The sequence below is a fragment of the Hermetia illucens genome, chromosome 1, assembly GCF_905115235.1.
Source record: "Hermetia illucens chromosome 1, iHerIll2.2.curated.20191125, whole genome shotgun sequence".
Classification (NCBI taxonomy): Eukaryota; Metazoa; Arthropoda; class Insecta; order Diptera; family Stratiomyidae; genus Hermetia; species Hermetia illucens.
The window spans coordinates 62,910,981-62,934,179 of record NC_051849.1 but is presented as its reverse complement, the minus strand read 5'-3'; the positions used below and the strand labels follow the sequence as shown (position 1 = coordinate 62,934,179).

The following is a 23,199-nucleotide window of genomic DNA, read 5'->3' as shown; positions in this document are numbered from 1 at the left end:
AAGGTGCAGCAATAAATAACTCCGCGCGGAGACTATCAAGCCTAGCGTATGTATTTACGATTTCGAGCAAATAAGACATACTCTGCTATAAATACCAAAAGAGAAAAATGACAATGAGTCTTTTGGGATTACGTAGACGTTCGACATCTCTAAGCGGGGATATATACCCCTGAAAGATTTTGTGTGTTTCTTGTTTAAGAATGTTTGAGTGGCAAGCTGCTCAATGTATGCATAGATCGTAATCGATATATGCATTTAGTATGCAAGCTATCCACTTTAGTGAAGTATTTTCGCAAAAGAGGTAACTTTGATCTATTATAACTTCATGAATAATAGTAGGATTTTGACAAACTTCATAGTATTATGCCATAATACTGCCAGGAAGAGCTTTAGTAAATTTTGAAAAATATACTATTATTAACTTTATTTAAGCAGATATTGGTATAAAGATTATTTTGTGGCCTAGATATCGTAGATATCGGGCAGCTTTAAATATTTTTATTCAAAATTTTAGGTTGGGTAGTTTCTGAGAAAGGGCTTGGTGACTTTTTTCGTATATATCGTTGTATGTGATTTTCCACAATATTGGGCACAGTAGAAAGCTTCCTCTGGGTAGCAACCAACAAAAGTAATAACTTAACTGGGAATATTAATCGTCGCTAGCGATCTCCTAATTTGGTTTCAGTTGGCGCCCTTTTTCAACTAATCTGGTAACCACTTTCATGGTTTCAACAGTGAAACCACTTCACGGACATTAGACTGCCAATTTGAAAACCTTCAGCTGCTCAGTACTTTCCCCAGAGTACATAAAAAATGTCAGAAATGAGATGGCTCGGCTGTAGGTTTGCCCACCTTAAGTACCAACACAGGCCTCTGTTATTTCCATAATACTGGGAAGATCTCCTCTGTAATGCATGCTCCACACAAATTAGCAAACATTTACTTCCAGGTCCAACGCTTTGTTTCCGCATGTCGAGTAGATTACTGATTGCTGTGAGTACTAGTATTATTTCTCAGATCCCTTATGGTAGCCGCGATCTCTCTTTTGCCGAAGCGATAATTCCTGAATGATGATAGGAAGTATAGTTAACTTGACGGCCTCCCAATTTTTTGGCCTTACAGGTTTCCTACAAAGATCTCTTCTTAGCTGCAATTGCCTGGTGATTGCTGTGGGGATAATCATCCTTAAAATTATAAACAATGTTAGTACGGAGGTAATTAATGTCAGCCTCACAGTGGGTCAAAACCACGTTCAACAGCTCAACACCTAATAACAAGCTACGCTTTCTCCGGATTTGCTGTCCAGTATGTTTTTGACCACTTTTAAGATAAGACTTGGAGAAGCATAGCATTTATGCATATACATATCTACATATACAGTGTGTGACTAATTTATTAGAGTCACCTTTGAAAAAATACATCATTTCAGTTTGTATGCAAGGAAAGGTAACAAACATGTTACCAATTTTTACAAATTATTTATGTTGCCAAACAGTATTGAGTAGACCACTGAAATATACTTAAGATAATCCCATAACATTAAAAATACAACAAAAATTTAATATTTAGTCAATCCGTCTTTTGCTTAATTGCTTTTAATTCAGTTTATTTTTAATTCCTCCCTTCTAAGCTTAACCACCATAAGGGTTTCTGTCAACTGCATCTTAGTCATTATATTTTTCTTGAAAATTTTGTGTTTTTGATTTCCAAAGATTTTTACTAGGTGAATTACCAGGCCGATTAAAAGCTCTTGTTCCGTTTTTTTTTGTATAAAAATCTGTTCTTTTTGGGCTTTTGGCATCAAGCAGAGTCGTACATAAATAAAAGGTTGCCATTTGATAACGATTTGTGCACTTTGATCATTCTTTTGGTTTCCAAGACCTTTACATATATCGGTCCTGCCTCATTGTCTTTTGAACAATTTATAGGCGTCCAGTACTTTTGCTGCCAAACATTGACTGAATGAATACTTAACCCTTTTTATGATGCAATCTTCTTTAAATTTTTCAGCAGGTTTTCTTCTCACAAAACCTGATTTGTCAGTCGGTGAATATACCGATAACTCATCACAACTCACAATTTGGATTTTGCAAACCGAAACTACATGGAAGCTAAACGGCTGATTATTTTTATTAAAAAGAAGTGTAGTCTCCTTTTTCAAAATTTCAAACATCAACAATGAAAATCAGAAGTTATTGGCATCTATTGAGCCGCTCCATCGTCATCGCAAGAGTAGAAGTGGTGTTTTTAATGGAAGTCGACATGAAAAACCCAATTCTTCTACTCAACATCGAGCTGGCCTTACTGATATTGGCATGTTCGCATCCTAGATCTGTCCCATTATAGTCATTGAAGAAGCCTTTCTATTTTGGACACAAATATCCCTAATTTTCCTCTCATCAGTAGCCTAGGTTAACCTTTTACGACCGCACTTGCCATCCCATTTGGTGTTAATTGTAATTTTGCACCTACTTTCTGTTTGATTCTTCCTATACAATGCCGCGAAACGTTTCATATCAACCTAATTGAGTTGTCAGTATTAGTAATTAACTTCTTTATCTCAAAAATCAACATTCTTATCGCAGAAATTTTTCGTAGGAGAGATCTTAACTTTCCTTCATAATTAAAAAATCATAAAATAAAGAAATGTGTATAACGTGTCATTATAAATTAATTTAAACAAATAACTGATGAATAAATAGGTTCTTATCACGGCGTCAAAATCACAAAATTGAAATCAACCTAAATAATCTTAAAATCAATGTAGGACACGCGTGCCTCAAAAAAACTATAATATCGCAAAATAGCAGTGCTCACTATAAACTAGGTTCAAAAACGCATCGTCACAAGAGCATTGAAAAAAATATAACAAAGTATAGTAGAAATATATATCTTCCATAAACAATAATAATAGCAACTAACTAATACATACTTAATACCAAAAATATATCATGTTCTAAAATTCAAGTGTGAAAGTCTTCTAGGAACACAAATAATGTGTAATTAATTTCATTTTTCATTTCCAGTTAGCACCTATAACTTCTTGCTATTTGACGCTGCTAGCTATGTGCTATTGTTTAAACCCTCAAGCATGAATTTTTTTGTCAGCGTGCCCTTGATCACCCGATTTTTTTTTTCGTGGAACAGATGATATTGATACATGAGCTTCTTCTTTTTCTTCAGGCTTTGTCCCGTTCACAAACGGGGTCGGCTCGTCGCGATCGGTTTGGCCGTCTGACCCTATCAAATGCCTGATCTGGATGCAATTTCGAGGTTTTCAAACCCCCATCCAGCGTATCAAGCCACCGTTGTTCAGGCGGGGCTTTTGGTCGTTTACCATCGACTTCAATGTTCAGGCAAGTGAAGTGACAAGTGAATTATCGTTGGCGCGAATTATGTGACCATACCATCGAAGACGTCTTTCTCGCAGTTTTACCACGATCAGTGCAACCCCATATCAATCGGGGATATCCTCATTTCGGATGTGATCAAAACGTGTGACGCCACTAGTCCAACGCAACATCTTCGTCTCCATTACCGCAAGACGCCGTTCATTGTCTTTTATAGTCGACCAACACTCAGAACCATAGAGAGCGACAGGACGGACGACATTGCAGTAAATTTTAGATTTGAGACGAGAAGCAATTTCATAGCGTAGTTCTCCATTGGCTGATAGCTTTGACCCGAAGTATTTAAATCCCTCAGTTCTGGGCAGGACACTGCCGCTGGCAGTGACTGTGCCTGTTTAATGGGGATCGGTCGTCAAAAATGCAGTTTTATTGAGATTCAATCTGAGACCGTGTTGCATGAGGCGGTCATTCCATTTTTGGATAAGTTGCTGGAGATCAATTTTGTTATTAGATGCTAGGAAAACATCATCTGCATAAAGCAGTGTATAGGGCACTGGACGTTGGATGTTCCGTGTGACAGTGTCCATAACAAGAACAAAGAGGAGTGGGAGAGGCCGCTTCCTTGATGAACACGAACAGAAATACGAAGCGGTTTTTATACACCCGCCATACTTCGAACTTTACTTTTTGGATCGTAATAGAGGAATTGAACCCAGCGCGGGAGTTCTTCTGGCACTAAGTGTTGTCGTAAAGCATACCAGCTGAGTTCGTATGGCACACGGTCAAACGCTTTTTCTAGATCTAGAAATGCAATGTAAAGAGGGCCATACTTTTCCGTGAGTAACCACGCAGCGTGTATTGCGTCAGTAGCTCCGCAGTTCTTGTCAAATCCGGCTTAATTCACAATCGGTTGTCAAGAATGCGTTCAAAAATCTTGATGGTATGGGAAATTAACCGGATCGGACGTTAATTTTAACATTCTGCAGGACTTTCTTTTTCCATATTGGAACAGTGTTACTTCCTTGCCAGTCATTAAAGAATTCACTGAACCACAGTGTTGGGTCCCAGCTCTTCGCATTCCAGAGCTCAGATGCGATGTTGTCAGGTCTTGTGGCTTTCCCCGATTTCATTCGTTTTATTGCCTCCTCCACTTCCGTTGCGCTGACAGGTGACAACTTCTCCAAATGTCGGCAATGATTGTGGAAGTGGAGGATAAGCAAATTCTTCAGTTAAAATCTGCTCGAAGTATTCTCGTCATCTATCCGTTGCGGTTCGACGGTTGGTAAGTAAAGTACCATTCTTGTCATTAACTGTTTGATATCCTGTGTGCGTTTGTTACGGATTTTGGCAAGTCGATACACATTTCTCTCGCCATCCCAAGTGTCCAGTTTATCGTAAAGATTATTATAGTGGGCTGCTCGGGTGACAGCGATCGGTTTCGTTGCTTCATTCTTATAAATTTGCAAATTGGCAGGCGTTTTATCGTCGAGAGACTTGTGGTAGAGGCGTTTCTTTTCATGAAGCTTAATTTCAACATCGTCATTCCAAAGCCAAGTATCTCGGTTGATATACCGCTTGCCTGGCTTGGTGACCCCGAGGATTGCAGAGGCCGCTTTGTGGATCGTGTCTTTCATTTGGTTCCACGATTCTTCCACATTCGTAATGGTTGGTAATCGCGTAAGGGAAATCATTTCTTCTTTCTTCTCACGAAATTGCCACCATTTAATACGCAGCGGGCCAGTGCGTTTCTCACGCTGTTTTATCGGTGGTTTAATTCGCAGGGCGGTAATCAACGGCCGATGTTGTGGTGCGATGGTCTCATAAGGAACGACTTTGCAATCAGTGAAGGTGGTAAAATGTCGGCGTCTTATGAGAATATAGTCGATTTGCGTTTTACTGTTCCCACTATAAAATGTAGGAAGATGAGACAATCATTTGATGAACCATATATTTATAAGTGCAAGGTCATAGGCGCTCGCAAAATCCATTATATGCTCGCCACCATCATTGCACCCTCCACACCACTTTCCCACTAGGCACCTGTTACCGTCTGCCTTTTCACCCACATGACCATTAAGGTCGCCGGCAATGATAATATAGTCGTCAGTAGGCACGTGACAAGTCTTTTCATCAAGAAGGTGCCAGAAAGCATCTTTCTCGGCATCAGGTTGACCTGTCTGTGATGCGTACGCCTCGAAGAAGTAAATAGTGCAATCAGCTGATATAAAGTGAGCTTCATCAAATCATTCAACTTCTTTGATGACATTACGGAAACCCTCTTACATGGCAATGCCAACACCGTATTGAGTGTGTGGACTACCAAAATAGAGAAGTTTATAGCCATTTTTAGCGCGTTCGCGTTCAATGTCGCAGTTTCTGGCACCAGTCCATTCGGTTTTTTTTTGCAGAGCGCAGAAATCAAGGCGCCTTTTCCGAAAGGCTCCTGCGAGTTCCTCGATCTTTCCAGTTGGGGTGCCAACATTTAGCGTGCAGATGCGTATTTTTTTCGTTCGGACTAACTTCTTACGTCCTGACGCCGACCATGCGTGAAGAACCTTTGCCCATTTCTGGACAGTACCAGGACCTGTCCTGCCGCGTCGACGCCCTAGCATTTTGCCGATACTTCTTACTCGATCCGAACATCGTGTTTCTAACGACAATGGATGCATTTTCTTGGCCGGCCTATCACCAAGAGAGATCAGGTAGGATTTAGCATAGTGGAATAATTCCAACTATACTTTATTCATCTCTTCCCCTGATTTCAGCATTTTATTTTTGTTTTACTGAGGGGTACGAAGTACTATGCCTCCAACCCTTCTACCTTCTACCCCTACCTGGGCTTAGGACAAGCATACTATGTTAATAGCATGGCGGAGTTGCTATTGATACATGAACAAGATCTTAAGAAGAAAATTTAGTATTAGCATAAATAGGTGCTCTGTATAATACCAAATATCTACCTAATTTGGTTAAAGCCCCTATCCCAAGATCGACCTCTCCTGCAACTAATATTATATACGGGATAGACCTAAAGCGCCGAAATAAACACAAAAACATTCTCAAAATCTACGACTAGCAAGAACTTGAACCTGGAACATGGGATCGAGAGGTTGAAGCTCAATCACCAGCAGCATCGCACCAACTTGATAAATTGATTTATTTTAATAATTAATATCTGGACTCTGCAAATTGTTACCTGAACTAAAAAATCATTGTCTTCGCTTCAATCGTTAATAACTTACCACTTATAATACATATACCCTCTGGAAAAATAACCAAAACAAAAATTCTTATTCCGAAACGGTAGCACCATTCCTAACCATTTGACTGGTACCGACTATTTTCACAGCTTTTGGTTTCTATCTCTTCTCCTTAAATGGCACACTGAGAATCCTTAATATGATTATTTATCATAGCGCCAATGTGATTGTGTGAGGTAGAGTAGTCCCGAGCACACCTCAATGGACCAATGGGAACTAGCATGTGCTGGCGCAATCTTGAACGGAAGGTTCCCGAGGGTTTTATCTCGATTTAAGTCCGTGTCAAATTTCCGTAACACGATAATGGTTATATAAACTGATGATGGGCTATTATGAGCGTGATAATAATGAATTGCTTGTTCCATATAGCGAGTGCTGGTCGACGGAACCAAATTGATTTTTCCGATGTTCTCTGGGTTTTATGTTTAAGGATGCTCTCGTTATTAATTTGATAGCGCCTGTTCTGTTTAATGCATTAGTGAAAACCAGTGAACCATTAATCATAGTAAACCGCGATGATGGATTTGTTTCCCGGACGAAATTTGAGCTGTTTTTAGTTATGGAAATCACATTGTTAAGTTCAATTCAAATTTTCGTTTAAACTAAACATTTGCAAGGAATTAAATAATGTGCATATATGTATGTCTCCTGAACCATGAAATCTCCCATAAATAATTTACGCTGGTGCTTATCTCATTTACAAACGATGACATCAAGTGTAAATATTTACCACTATCAATAAACGCATGTTTATGTTACTACAACCTCATTACATTTCAATGATCACATCGCAGCATACAAATTATCTTTGTTTTACGCACAAACACACCAACCGTCGAAAATTCAAATTTTACTACTAATCAATGACATTTCATTTGAGGAAATCTGGTTACATTTCTCACAGCCCCTTCTAACTGTTTCATGCTATTTTCACTTAAGGTGTGACTACTTGTGTGGTATTTGATTGTTTTAAGACGCGTTCGATTTAACACCACCGTGACGAAAAATTGCATATTAACATAGGCAAACATGTTTTTAAGGCTGAAGTGTTAGGTGGAGATTCATCTAATTTTTGTTTGCTCCACACGATCTTTTTGTATTTAATTGTTAATTAGCAACAAAACTGAATGCTGTCATCATGAATTTATAGCCGCACTAAATGGAATTCCCATTTCAGTGTAGAGGCTGAAATCGGCTTCAGTAAACACAACTAACGTGAAGGTGAGGAAATGAGGCATGACTACTTTAGTAAGCTTCGTTGGCAACAAAAGTGTGATTGCACCTCATTCAAATTTGCTAGCATGGTATAAGCAACTTACCAAGCGACTAGTGGGAATAGTTTGGGAAGTTTGAGCCCTGAAAGTAGATCACCTAGTACTTCGGTGCATTATTAGCAAATAGAAAACATTGTCCAGCCTTCACTCACACACTCCCTTAAAACCAGTCCATGACTTAGAACCTCTGTGTTTCCACGGTGTAATGAACGAGACTTATGGGGATTGTTAGAGGGCCATCTGGATTGGCTAAGGTCAACCACGAGCGCAGAATTATCCTAAAAGCCCAAAGAAAATTGGCAAAGTTAACTATGCAGATCAGCTAGCACTTAGGCGTAGTTGCACCTTTCTGTGCTAGCAAGGCTCGATATTGTGGGAAGAGATCTCTTAGACAGTCCCTCACAAGTCATTGCCAAAGACTTTACTTCTCCTTGTTTTTATAGACAGGTGAATGCGTTTATACACAGAGTAACGGACTCCTGGAACGGTAACTAAACACCTCCTCGACATCAGAGAACTAGCCTGGAACCGTTTGTCCCATTACATCGGACTAGCTCTTCCAACTTAGGGAGACTCCCTTCCCTCAAATCTGGGAATTCTTTTCACCAATGCGCGGGGGAGAGAAAAGGGAATTGTTAGTTCAAGGAATCCATTGCCTTCCGCCCCTCCACCGTTGGAGCTCAATGAGCTCAATCTCCTTCGCAACAATAAGAACCCGAACGTAATACGCCACACGGTTCCATCTGCCAGCGCTAAAACTGGAAACCTCTATGCCACTTAGAAGTCACCATGCCTACGGTTCAGTCACGGATCTAAACTGCTGCTGATCGGCGCAGTCCATCTGCTTCTTGACTCATTCTGCCAAGAAAGTTGCCACTCGTTTAGTTTAACATATATTGCTGTTCTTCAAGAGCAACCATCTCCCTTAGGTCTTCTCTCTTCCGCTTGTAGATGGCTTTACGTTCCCTAGCAAGGAGGGCAACGGGTATTACTCCCGCGATCACCATCACAGCGAGTGCGATAGACAGAAGCCACCTCCAAAGCTCCCTGTCTCTGCACTTGGGCAAGACGCTTACGAGCCACCTCCTTGCCGAGAGCATCAACCCATACTTCCCTGTCATAGAGCAGAACAGACTGCGTTGCACTCAAAGGAAGTCGTCCCCTGGAAGATATAACCAACCCAACATTCATCATAAGCGGAATTAAGGCCGAGGTTCCAACTGCAGCCTTGTCCGCTGCTGCTTTGGCTTGCTCGAAAAAGGTCATCGTCGAATCGAACGTTCACCCAAGGTACTTAACCGTAGTTTTTGACTCTATAAGAAACTTTTTTTTGATCAAAATGACTACTTCAATCTTTACCAAGGCGGAAGTCATCCATCTACTTACTCGTTGCATCATTATGCGAATTCTGCTTTCCGCCTATTCAACAGTGCGTCCGGCAGCAAGTGCCGCAACATCATCCACAACCGACTAAGCGTGACTCTTCCGGCATGTCGAGTTTTAGCAGACGTAACTTCCATCGTGCTCTGGCCCTCACGTATCTCGTAAAGCAGGGAGCGGTCTCTCAGATAATCCTTCAATATCCGTAAGAGATTACTTGGCACTTGGAATATATTCTCTAGTGTGCCTATCATGTCTGTCCAACTTAAGGAATTTCCGAGCACTTTCCCTCCCGTTTCAAACATACACAACGCTCGCTATGCAGACGGCAGTTAAAGCTCTCTTTTCCCTTTCTTGATTAGCGCAAGCCTTACTACCATTCAGTGGTAAGGCAAAATGTCCACCTTCAAGCAAGCGCTGAACGCCCCGAACAATAGGTCTGGCCGATGGTGGAACACCAGTTTATATGCCGGGATATCGTCAGGAGCTAGTGCCTTCTTATTTTGCATAGTGAGAGCTGCCTTTTCAAGCAGCGAGCTTTGCTCTGATTCAACGCACTATGAAGTTTCCTTTTATCAGATCGGAACTCTGCCATTGTGGTGCATGCCTCCTCCGGAGAGTTTAAACATTGTGCCAAACGGCAGAGCTAATGAGACTCCTTCCATCAATACTTGAGAGTCTTGTCACGGCTGGATTCCCTCCGGAGCATGGAAACTCCAGAGGCCGTTATCATCAATGAATTTACAATGGTGTCAGCTGCATGCAAATTGTGCAATACACGCTCAAGCTTGTGCTGATGACGTTGATCGGCATCTTGGAACGGTGTGAAAAAATATATTATAGAATGTGTCGTTGATCTAATGGACAGATGATGCCTCCGGCATCGACTTTAAAACCACAATGATATTACTCACAAAAATGAGAAAAACTGGATAGACTTTGCCTCCCAGAGATGAAGAGTACAACCCTTGAACTCACCGAAGAAGTGAAATATCTGGGAGTCACTGTAGATAAAAAGCTTCTTTGGAACAAACATGTAGAAATAAAGTTGAAGTGAGCTCTCACAGCTTATGGGCTGTGCAGACGAACCTTTGCCTCGACGTGGGAACTCAGGTCTCATGTGGTAAAGTGGATATACGTTGCTATCATTAGGCCGATGTTCGTTTATGCATCAGTAGTGTGGTGGGTTAAGGTGAGACAAAAAAGTTTTCACCGTAAACTAGCCGCACCGCAAAGAACTGTCTGTCTGGGTATTACCGGTGCCATGAGTACGATATCCGGCGTAGCTCTAAATGCATTTGCAATTTGCAAATCCTGGATATATGTATTGAAAGTACTGCAATGAGAACAGCTCATAGACTAGATCTATGGGGAAACAACGGACGTGGGGGCACAGATCATTGTTTTTTTCTTTTTGATTTGAATAGGGTCTGGGATCCCTTTCACCAACGGGAGGGGAGGGAGGGAAGGGGGCTGGTAGTTTAGGAAACCCCTTGTCATCCAGTCCCTCCGCCGGTCGAGTTCAATCTTCTTCGCAATAAAAAGGGCCCGAACATAATGCACGACTCCAGTTAATAGATATAGGGCCCCCAACATTCGCCATTAGCCGACTCAAGGCCGAGACTCGAGTGACAACCCTATCCGCTGCTGCTTTGATTTGCTCGAAGGACCTCATCTTCGATTCGAGCATTAAACCACCGTTGATTTTGACTTTATAGTCAACTCACCAATCGATATGGAACACAGGGTCGGAATTCTCCTTCTGGTCAAGATGACTATTTCGGTTTTTTCCAGTGCAAGGGTGAAACCATGAGCGGTCATCTATCCGCTTATCCGTCGCATCAATAAGCCAAGCTTGCTAGTCTGGCCGTTGGCGGAACACTTATTTGTAAACTTCCACGGGATGCCTTCAGAACCTGACGCCTTGTTGTTTTTCATAGTGAGAACTTCGAGCTCTCTCATTGTGAAAAGGGAGCAATCCCCGACGCTTTCCGCGCTATTGACATCAACCCCTACAGGATGTCTGGGGAATAATACCCGTAAAATGTGGTTCATCTGGTCGGTATTTAGTATGCAGGCCTTCCGCGGAGCACCCGAACTTATAGCCAATAATCAACCACTTCTAACGCGATGTACTGGTGGTCACTTGCTGAGAAGTCTTCCAGGACTCGCCACCCATCCACCTTTGATGCCAGAGATTCCGACGTAAAAGTGATATCCTCCCTTGCTTCACAGCCTGCTCTAACACACTTCAAGGCCCTGATCCAACGTGGATTGTTGCGCCAACGATTATTATTATAATCAAGATACCAGATTTCTAGAGAGCACATGGGCTCTAGGCTAGAAACAAGAGGCTTCTCACCCAATAACCCGCTGACGGCTTCGCAAAACGTGCTCTTGCTACTCGTCTTCGAGCCCAGTTCGACGAAGGCTGCGCCCCCTCGTTTTTCGTATGGAAGACAGCTCTACTCCGTCGTCTTCGGGTTTCATCCTGTAACGGATTTCACTAAGGACTTGAGCAGAGCCGACGATGTTGTCCTTCTTCGCTTCCTCGTCTTTTCTGTTCTACGGTCCGTTTAGCGCAAACAGCGTTCTCAGTGGGGAGTGTAGCTGTTTTTGATTTCCAAACGTCTTCCGCTGCTCTCCATGTTCGCCTGTAGAAGAAGATGCGATTCTCCAGTCCCATCAGCCTGCTTTTGACGCCTTTGCTGACGTTCCTCTGGAGGAACGTTCCGACCGCATACGTTTCGTCACTGCCGTGCACTTCCTGATGAGCCTTTCCTCCTCGGCTCTAGCTAGGACGGTCACTTCCACTCGGTTCGTGATTAAATCCACCTGCTCAGGACTGGCGATTCTGACTGGGCTGCGCCCACGCGCACTCGGCTCTTCCTCCTTCCTCGCTATTTCGTCGAGTTTTTTGTTGGCTTTGGTTTATTCTCCATGGAAAACTCACCAGGGTATCTTGTTCAAAGGAGCGGGCCGCAATAGACAGGAACGGGGACACAGCCCCTACCCCCTGGGGCCTTGCCTACGCTTAGCTAATCCCGGAATTCAGGGACGAATCAGCGCTCGCACGGGGCACTAACACCAGCTCAATGCACACTACCCGCCAAGGGTCCCGAAAAAGCTGGATCCTGACATATGTCGACAGAGAGCTGTCGAGGACTCCGGGGACACCTAGTGTGTCCTGGCGTGTACCGATCATTCGCGGTTCGCTCTTCACCGCAAGGCTTTCTAGGGGCTACTACCTAGGACGCAGGTATACTGGCAGCTAAAGGGTCAGAACTACTTACTCCAGCACCTCGGAGACGCCACATCCCGTATCGTAAGTAAATAGCTTCAAATTAATTACAAGGAAAGAAAATAATTTATATTGCCAAAAAGTTAAGAATTAAATTACATTTTAACGGAAAAGTTTCTACTATTTTGATCAAGACTGTACTTTCCTGAACCGAATAATAAACAATAGAATACCATTTTCGTGTATATGGCGAGTAATCGCCGTGAGTCTTACTCGCGCTTCTATAAAAAACCTGTTTTTAAATCACCTTTCACATTTTCTCGTTATCAACACACCAGAAACGGAAGTCATTTTGCTAGCTTCTAAACGATCCCAGCGCCTCTACCTTTGAAATGTCAACATTCGTATCAACAATTGCAATCTTTTCTCTCAATTCTCTCACTGGAATCAGTGACTTATCGGTCAGCTGTCACTTGCCCGTTCTATTTACAATTTTCATACTGACTGCGGGCTGCGACCCCATCCACCATACGGCGTAAATAAACTCGATTTGCAGCCAAAACAGGCCGGAATTTCGATGTCATTGATTACGACGGTGACACCATAAATTCCGACTGCTATGTACAAAGTTTTCTCGCGTGTCAGCCGCCACTTTCTAGCGAGGAACACACGCATTTTATGCAACAGTCGTGATCGATATTTTCAAGTTGCGGAGGTCAAGTGAGTAAACATTGAGGTACGCGCCAGACAATTTCATTCTGACTGAGATTCTAACTTTGCAGACGAAGTTTCTCCTCCTCAAAGCCGCCGTTGGCGAAGTTCGACAAGATGGCAGGGAGCGAAGGTTCATCGCAACACAAGCATACGAACCGTCTGGCCCAGGAGAAGTCGCCATATCTCCTCCAGCATGCCCACAACCCGGTGGACTGGTACCCGTGGGGCGACGAGGCGATCCAGAAGGCGAAGGACGAGAACAAGCTGATCTTCCTGTCGGTGGGGTACTCGACGTGCCACTGGTGCCACGTAATGGAGCACGAGTCCTTCGAGAACGAACAGGTGGCGGAAATCATGAACGAGAACTTCGTAAATATAAAGGTCGACCGGGAAGAGCGCCCCGACATCGACAAAATCTATATGAACTTCGTTGTAATGGTGAACGGCAGCGGCGGCTGGCCGATGTCTGTTTGGCTCACGCCTGATCTGGCGCCCATCACAGCTGGAACGTACTTTCCTCCAAACGACCGCTGGGGAATGCCTGGCTTCAAAACCGTCCTTAATGCGCTTGCTGAAAAGTGGCAGACGAACCAGGATAGCCTCAAGGAAACGGGCAGTAAAATCATCGAGGCAATTCGGAAAAGTCTGGCTGAGAAATCACCGGACGCAGCAGCGCCTTCAACTCCGGAGCATATGCTCAACCAGGCGATAGCAATCTTCAAGCGCAACTTCGACCAGGACTACGGGGGATTCGGCTCTCATCCAAAATTTCCGGAAGTCGCCAAATTGAACTTCCTCCTGCACGCGTACATGGTCAAGAAGGACATGGACGTTTTAGAACTCGTTTTGAGGACGCTGAAAAAAATCGGAAACGGCGGAATCCACGATCACGTGTTTGGGGGTTTCGCTCGGTACTCGGTGGACCGGAAATGGCACGTACCGCACTTCGAGAAAATGCTCTACGATCAAGGGCAGCTCATGAGCGTCTACGCCCACACGTACCAAGTCACGAAAGATAAGTACTACCTGAACACTGCTGACAAGATCTTCAACTACATCATGAAGGACTTGCGTCATCCTTCCGGCGGGTTCTATGCGGGCGAGGACGCCGATTCCCTTCCAACAGCGTCTGATACGGTGAAAGTAGAAGGCGCCTTCTACGCGTGGACCTACTCTGAAATACGCGATCTAATACTCAAAAACTCTTCCAAGTTCGACATGGACGCGAACCGCGTTTTCGAGATCTACTCGTATCATTACGATATTCAGGAAGCAGGCAATATCGAGCCTGCCAGCGATCCGCACGGGCACCTCACCGCCAAGAACATTCTAATAGTTCGCAAATCCGCCTCGAACACTTGTGATCGATTCGATTTGGAACCAGAGGAACTGGAAAAGATCCTCCAAGTGGTCAACTGTATTTTACATGAAGTGCGGGATCAGCGACCTCGGCCCCATTTAGATACGAAAATACTAACGGCTTGGAACGGTCTCGTGTTGTCAGGACTATCAAAATTAGCGAATTGTGGAAGCGATCGACGGGAGGAGTACAGGAAGGCAGCTAGCGACTTGATAGAATTCGTGCGAAGTCATTTGTATGACAAGGAGGACAAGAGACTGCTTCGATCGTGCTACGGTCAGGGGACGCAAAGCGACACGGCAGAAGTATTGTAAGTAAATTTTTAAGATCAGTTTTTATTTAATAACCTTAAGGCTTCCATCAATAAACGCCTTGCTTAAGCACTTTTACTGATTTCCTTCCAAGACGGGAACCCATTGGTGGCTTCCTTGACGACTATGCGTTCTTCATACGAGGCTTACTTGATTATTACAAATGTTCCCTGGATTTATCGGCGTTAGAATGGGCGAAGGAGCTCCAGGAAAAACAGGACAGTCTATTCTGGGACGAGCAGCACGGCGGTTACTTCTACTCGGAAGCGAATTCGCCGAATGTCATAGTGCGACTTAAGGAAGGTAAAATTTCACTGAAAACTTCCATTTCTTCGATTCTAACTGTCAAATGACGCACGTTACAGACCACGACGGAGCCGAACCATGCGGAAACAGCGTAACTGGCAGAAACTTGTTACTTCTCTCGTCGTACTACGATGAACACAGCTATAAAGAGCGTGCTCAAAAGCTCTTCGAATACTTCAATGATGTGTCCCCCTTCGGGTACATACTACCTGAAATGATGTCTGCACTGTTACTTTTGGATCGAGGACTCGTCATGATGGGAATCGTCGGTCCAGACACTGAAGTAACGCAACAATTCATCAGATTGGGCCAGAGTTTCTACATCCCGGGCTTGGTCATAGCACACCTGAACGAAGACGATCCGACGAAGAACATCCCGAAGAAATCGGCTGAGAAGTTCCGAAGTTTGAACGGGAAACCAACAGTTTACGTTTGCCACAATAAAGTATGCCAATTGCCCATCACGGTTCCCGACGCTCTGGAGGAACATCTGAAGGAGAATTATTTGGTTAATTGAAATTTTAGACCCAACAGCAGCCAAGACATTGAAATCTCTATTTTGTCTAAGAACAACCCTCCCCTCCCCCTCCCTACTTCCCAATTGTTATTTATCTTATCAGATAAGATATTCAGTGATTGAAATAGTTATCCATAGTCCGTAATTTATATTTAATGAATGTTGTTATATTTGCAAATCAACGAGCTTTGTTAATAATTTTCACCCTTTGTCTAGTTAGGGCTTAAAGGACAGAAGGTTGTATTCTATTAAAATTGTATGAATTATATTATTGTAGCAGGGTTCAGAGAAAATGCCTTTGGATAGCAAATACATATTGTTCTTTTTAGGCGAACATTTTGATTGAATTCATTTTTATTTCAATTTGGAATTTGTAGTGCTTTCAAGCTCACAAAACTAGGAATCGATCAGCCACATACGCCACAATTCGCCGTTTTTGCTGCTGATTATACTCAGAGATGAACTTACTTTTTTTCTCCAGTCTTTGTTCAGTTCGGTGATGTTAGTGAACTGGGCCACTTCTTTCCACCGTGAGCTTCGTCCAGGCAGGGTCAACCGATTTTTAAATCATAGTTTGGCTTGTCAGCCTATCGCGTTTTTGTTCCGTTGCAGTCATTCATCATCATCATCAACGGCGCAACAACCGGTATCCGGTCTAGGCCTGCCTTAATAAGGAACTCCAGGCAACCCGGTTTTGTGCCGAGACCCACCAATTCGATATCCCTAAAAGCTCTCTGGCGTCCTGACCTACGCCATCGCTCCATCTCAGGCAGGGTCTGCTTCGTCTTCTTTTTCTACCATAAATATTGCTCTTATAGACTTTCCGGGCTGGATCATCCTCATCCATACGGATTAAGTGACCCGCTCACCACAACCTATTGAGTCAGACTTTATCCACAACCTGACGGTCACGGTATCGCTCCAATTTTTATTTGTTATGCAGTCTACGGAATCGTCCATTCTCATGTAAAGGGCGAAAAATCCTTCTGAGGATTCTTCTCTCGAACGCGGCCAAGAGTTCGTAATTCTTCTTGCTAAGAACCCAAGTCTCCGAGGAATACATGAGAACTGCCAAGATCATTGTCTTGTACAGTAAGAGCTTTGACCCTATGGTGAGACGTTTCGAGCGAAACAGTTTTTGTAATTCGCATATTCGTCAGGGTCAACCTAATCAGTGTTACCAATTTCGTCGGGATATCGAATTCTCCCACGGCCGTGTACAGTTTTACCCTGGCTATGCTATCATAGCCGGCTTTTAAGTCGATGAAAAGATTATGCAACTGATGTCCATAGTCCCACAGTTTTTCCATCACTTGCCACACAGAGAAAATATGATCTGTTTCTGATTTGCCTGGAGTGAAGCCTTTTTGGCATGGGCTAATGATGTTCTGGGCATATGGGGCTATCCGGCCTAGCAAGATAACGGAGAATATCTTATAGATGGTACTCAGTAACGTGATGCCTCTATAATTGCTGCACTGTGTGATATCTCCCTTTTTATGTATGACACAGATAGTGCCTCGTTGCCAATCGTCAGGCATTGATTCGGTGTCCCACACTCTGAGCACAAGTTGATGGACCACTTGGTGTAATTGATCGCCTCCATATTTAATTAATTCGGCTGTAATTCCATCGGCTCCTGGCGACTTATGATTTTTAAGACGATAAATTGCATAGACTGTTTCTTCTATACTTGGTGGTGGCAGTATTTGTCCGTCGTCTTCAGTTGGCGGGACTTCCAACTCGCCGATATTCTGGTTGTTCAGTAGTTCATCAAAGTACTCAAAGCATCGCTCCAATATGGCGATTGTGTCGGAAATCAGATTTCCCTCTTTGTCTCGGCAGGATAAACATCGAGGTGTGTAAGGCTTCATTTTGGTGACTTGTTGGTAAAATTTCCGCCTCTGGTGCGGCTGCTCCCTGTACTTTTTGAGTTCACAGACCTGATGGCTTGTGTAAGTTTATTGACGGAATTATCAATGGATTGGGTTCAGATGGCAAATCAATGTTTAATATCTTGTCATCTTAGCTATAGTTTATCTGGTTGTAGTTTGCGAGCTGGAAATCTGGGCGGTTTTGGGAATGGACGTCAGTTTTTCTATGCTAAGAACATGCTAACACCGTCATGCTCGCTTATTCCCGGACTGACGGGAAGATGATGAGGCAAAGGAGAGTGAAGTAAGCGTGACAGGTTATTATTTACTATGACGAGGACTAGTGACGGATGACGTAGGTAGCAAAGTTTCTTGGAAAGTAAAGGAGTTCTGGTTGTAACAATTGAAGAGAGAAGATTAGAATTTAGAATTAGTATCAGAGCTTTTGCTTGGCGTTGAAGTCCCCACCAAGAATAAGTAGTGGTTGTGTGTTTAGGGCAATAAGATGCGTCCCTAAGTATTTAATTAATCGGAAAAGATCAAGTGGGTCTAGAGTTCGATCAAGGCAGTATAAGGAGCAGATAAATAGAACGTTGGTTGTAATAGTTATTATTGTTGTCGGTTGTCCGGGTGTTCATTTCTAAATATTTTTTAGTTCGGGATTGTAAAATTATAGCGAACTTTCATTGTTTATTTCATTAAGGAGAACGATCTGTGGTTTATGGTAAGATAGGAAAAGAGATAATTCGTGACGGCGGTCTTCATTGACTACTGAGTTTATGTTTAAACTAAAAGTTGGTTGTTATTAGCTGGCTCTGGCTCGAATGAAAAGAGTTCAGTTACGGTAGCTTGTTGTGTGGGGTGTGGAATCGCACTTTACACATGAACGATTTTCTTTTGAGATTCTCTACGTCCGTTTTTGTATTTGATACATTGATATAGCATATTACGATCTGATATGGCTTAATCAACCCTCTGGCAGTTTTCACCATTCATAATATCTTTTGTTCTAACAATTTCGAAAGACACTATCGTGTGAAACAGAGCGCGAATCATAGATAGTTCAGCAGACTGAGTGCTTGGTCTGAATGTAACTAAGAATAGATGCAGCTCTTTCTGATTGACTATGCGTGGGTAGCTTGTTCCGTGCGGACGAACAGCTGTTGCCTCTATTATCCCTAGACGATGAAGTTCTTTTAGTACTCCGTCGCTAGAGTAAGAATTATCTAACTCTCTTATAATGAGATCTGTCTGCCTATCTGTTGGGGGAGTGAATGCGAAGAAAATATAATGTAGTGTAGTTACCTCTCGTCAGGGTTTGGGTTGAAGTGGGGTTATTGCCTTTAAGTAAAGCTTTGTTGGGGAGGGTTTCTAAAATATTTTGGGTAATCTTTCTTGTTGCCTGGGGGTCTGTTTTTAGCACTATAGAAGTAAGTTTCCCACGACTTACCTGCTCTGTTTAGGTCTTAGATGCCGCTGTAGCTTTTGGTTTTGTTGTAGTTGTAACTGTTGCTGTGGAGGTTTTAGCTGATATTGGTGCTGGAGTAGCGGACTTACCTGTAGTCAGTGGGGTCGTAGCTGGTGAATTGCTCAGAAATTTTCTCATCCATTTTATTGTTTTTGATTACTGATACAATTGCACCAGCCTCTCATTTGCTGCCTTCAGCTATATAATCTGCTGTTCCAACAGGGTTATTTTCCCAGTTTCGTCTTGTGAATCTAAAAGTTCTTAGGGCCCATCGGCTATCACTTCCGAGTCTGAAGAAACTTCTTCTAGAACGAAATTATACTTAATTTTGTGCAGCCCCGATGACTCCGCTCCCATGTCCTCGCTACCTCGTCTTTTGGACATGATTGCTCGTTCTCCACGTAATTATGAAAAATCGAGTTACTGCGTCTGGGTGAGATGTTCATATCGTCGCACGAACAGCTAGATTGTAGCTTTTCCGACAGCTGCCCGGGATTGACTGACTGACTCTGAAAGTGAACCTCCGGACCTTTTATACCCCACGGAACTTTCCAGATTCCTACGATTTAATTGACGTAACACATGTTTTTCCCAAAATGGCTTTCGTCACAACATTGACTGGATTGGTACCCACGATCGAGCTGGGAGCTCTTTCTTAACGAAAAGCTGCAGAAGGAGAAGGATGAAGGCGAGTCGCCCGCGCCTAAAAACGGGACAAATTGTACCAACTGGTCCTCCAGGTTGGCGGTTGGGTAGGGCTAACAACCCTACACGGAAAACCGAAGTTACAAAGTCACAACAGGAGCCTCGAACTGGACCGATAATACAACGATGAACCCGGAAACGACAAAGGAATAACGTGTGATCCCTATACAGAGATGAAGCTGCTGAGTAGTTAGCCGATACCCTGTCCCAATATAGGGCTGATGGTACAGCGTTACAGGAGATGCGTTGGACAGAAATCGGTTTTCTGAAGAGGAGCAACTACACCATATATTATAGCGGCCATCCAGTAAACCATGTGCTCGGAGTAGATTTCTTAGTCAGCCAAAAAATGGAACCTGCTGTTATCGGTTTTGAAAACATAAGCGAACGGCTATGCACTCTGCGCTCGCGAGGCAAATTTAGAAGTATAAGCCTCATTTACGTTCACGCTCCTACAGAGGAGACTGCAGAGTCGGAGAAGGATACCTTCCGCGAGGCAGTAGAACGAACCTTCGAACTTCGTCTAGCGTATGATATCAAAATCATACTTGCGAATTTTAACAGCCAAGTAGGGATCGAGCCCGTATTCAGGTGATACGTTGGCTCTCATAGCTTACATCAATAAACAAATGATAACGAACTGGGGATTATTCAATTAGTAGTGTCACATGAAATGTTTGTTGGAAGTACCTGGTTTGCGCGGAAAGCGGATCACAAACATACGTGGACCTTTCCAGACGGGATCACTTTCAACCAAATTGACCACGTGTTGATCGAACGCCGCCACCCCTCTGCCTTGATGAATTTCAGAACATATAGGAGGCCAATATAGACTCGGATCACTATCTCTTTGGCATGGTGTTCCGAGCTCGAATAATAACACCACCCAGAATCCCCTCTGACAATCAGATGAGAATTTACACTGAAGCCATCCAGAACGCAGCCTCCCGCAACACCTATAAGAAGAAAATGGATGCCGCAATAACCGTAGTCAACAGAGATCCAGGATATGAAGCATCAACAAATGATCTTCACAATCACCTGAAGAACGTTATCATTGATATGCCACAGACATACTTGGCTCGCAAAAAGAGTTGGAAGGGTTAGTTCGACGATGAATCTAAGCTAGCTACGGAATGGAAGAATGCTGCATACCGAGTAATGCTGCATTCTTAAAGGACGCGGGCACGTGCGGAGACTTATCACGAACTCCGTGGAGGGGAGAAGCGCCTTCGCAGACGGAAAAAGGAAGTCTGGGAGAACCAACAGGTCTGTGAACTCGAAAAGTACAGGGAGCAACCGCACCAGACGTGGAAGTTTTACCAACAAGCCAGCAAAATGAAGCCTTACACACCTCGATGTTTATCCTGCCGAGACAAAGAGAGCATATTGGAGCGATGGGTTGAGTACTTTGATGAACTACTGAACAACCAGAACATCGGCGAGTTGAAGGTCCCGCCAACTGAACACGACGGACAAATATTGCCACCACCAAATATAGGAGAAACAGTCCGTGCAATTCATTAGCTTAAAAATCATAAATCGCCAGGAGCCGATGGAATTACATCCGAATTGGTTAAACATGGAGGCGACCAGTTACACCAAGTGGTTCATCAACTGATGCTCAAGGTATGCGACAGCGAATCAATGCCTGACCATTGGCAACGAAGCATTATCTGTCTCATACATAAAAAGGAAGATATCACACAGTGCAGCAATTATAGCGGTATCACGTTATTGAGTACCATCTATAAGATGTTCTCCGTTATCTTGCTAGGCCGGATAGCCCCATACGCCCAGAACATTATTGGCTCATGCCAAAAAGGCTTCACTCCAGGCAAATCAGTAACAGATCAGATTTTCTCTGTGCGGCAAGCGATGGAAAAACTGTTTGACTATGGACATCAGTTGCACCATCTTTTCATCGACTTAAAAGTTGCCTATGATAGCATAGCCAGGGTAAAACTGTACCCGGCCATGAGAGAATTCGGTATCCCGACGAAATTGATAAGACTGACTAGGTTGACCCTGACGAATGTGCGAGGCCAGATAAAAGCAGCAGGATCACTCTCAAGACCATTCGACATCAACAACGGTATAAGACAAGGGGATGCCCTATTATGCGTCCTCTTTAACCTGGCCCTCGAGAAAGTGATCCGTGATGCTCAGGTAAAAGCAATGAGTACGATCCTCTTTAAGTCCACCCAACTACTGGCCTATGCTGACGATATCGACATCATGGGAAGAACCACCTGAGACGTGCAAACTACCTTCATCCAGATTGCGAGATTTTGGGCTGCACATCGATGAAGATAAGACAAAATGTATGGTGGCAACGTCAGCACCGAAGACGAACCAACCAACAACATCAAACCGCACTGGTCAAACAGGAAGAATAAGGATAAGAAAATACAACTTTGAGACCGTTGATAATTTCTCCCATCTAGGATCGAAAATCACAACCGATAACCGATAATCCGCGCACGGTTGTTGGCAGTCAACAGAGCCTATTGTAGCTCACAAAACCTGTTCCGCTCGAAACGTCTCATCATAGGGTCAAAACCCTTACTGTATAAGACAATGATCTTGCCAGGCCTGATGTATTCTTTGGAAACTTGGGTTCTTAGCAAGAAAAATTGTGAACCTTTGGCGACGTTCGAGAGAAGAATCCTCCGAAGAATTTTTGGCCCCCTACATGAGGATGGACGATTCCGTAGCCTACATAACAACGAAATCTATGAGCGATACCATTACTGTCAGACTGTGGATAAAACCCGGCTCAATAGGTTGCGGTGGGCGGGTTACTTAATTCGTATGGATGAGGATAATCCCACCCGAAAAGTCTATAAGGGCAATATCTATGGTAGAAAAAGAAGACGAGGCAGACCCTGCCTGAGATGGCACGATGGCGTAGGTCACGACACCAGACAGCTTTCAGGGTATCGAATTGGTGGGCCTCGGCGCAAACCCGGAGTGTCTTCCTTATTAAAGCAGGCCTAGACCGGATACCGGTTGTTGCGCCGTTGATGATGAACAGATCGCAATTTTTGATGAAACAATGTTTTAAAAAACCATAAAAGCATCATGCATAATAGAAACAGAACCCGGAAGCCCTATGGAAGTTGCAACAGATGGTAGTATAATTTATAAAATGTAATCAAACCGCAAAGGGGAGATAGTTGACCACACAAAAAAAGAAACAGAAGTGCGCTTAAATATTGAGCTACTACGAGTTCTTTGGGTCCTTTGGTGATAGTGAGCAAAGTCCTCATCAAGAAATCAATCAACCAGTACACACAACGAAGCTATCTCTTGCGGCAACAGTCTTAACGCCTGCCCTTGCAGCAGCAATCTTGGAGAAACCCAACTCATCTTCCAAATGAGAAAAACGATGTCTTCTGCCGCATCCAGCTGATCATTAATCTCATCAGCAGGTCCC

The 23,199-nt window shown here is 43.5% G+C and overlaps 1 protein-coding gene across 1 annotated transcript; it reads left to right on the top strand.

Moving 5' to 3' along the window:
- Nucleotides 1–12,817: 12,817 nt before the first annotated feature.
- On the top strand, nt 12,818–16,060 carry LOC119656804 (spermatogenesis-associated protein 20). The gene is made up of 4 exons (XM_038063416.1): nt 12,818–13,225; nt 13,288–14,889; nt 14,985–15,193; nt 15,256–16,060. Exons 1-4 carry the CDS (start codon nt 13,125–13,127, stop codon nt 15,711–15,713), a joined length of 2,370 nt encoding a protein of 789 aa, XP_037919344.1. The 5' UTR covers nt 12,818–13,124; the 3' UTR covers nt 15,714–16,060.
- The last annotated feature ends 7,139 nt before the right edge of the window (nt 16,061–23,199 follow it).

What these genes read in the sequence shown, in the direction of transcription:
- LOC119656804 (XM_038063416.1), top strand. Translation starts at nt 13,125, where the DNA reads ATGTACAAAGTTTTCTCGCGTGTCAGCCGCCACTTTCTAGCGAGGAAC. An exon ending in AGCGACACGGCAGAAGTATT is followed by an intron (nt 14,890 to 14,984) that starts GTAAGTAAATTT and finishes TTTCCTTCCAAG; the next exon opens with ACGGGAACCCATTGGTGGCT. An exon ending in CATAGTGCGACTTAAGGAAG is followed by an intron (nt 15,194 to 15,255) that starts GTAAAATTTCAC and finishes CGCACGTTACAG; the next exon opens with ACCACGACGGAGCCGAACCA.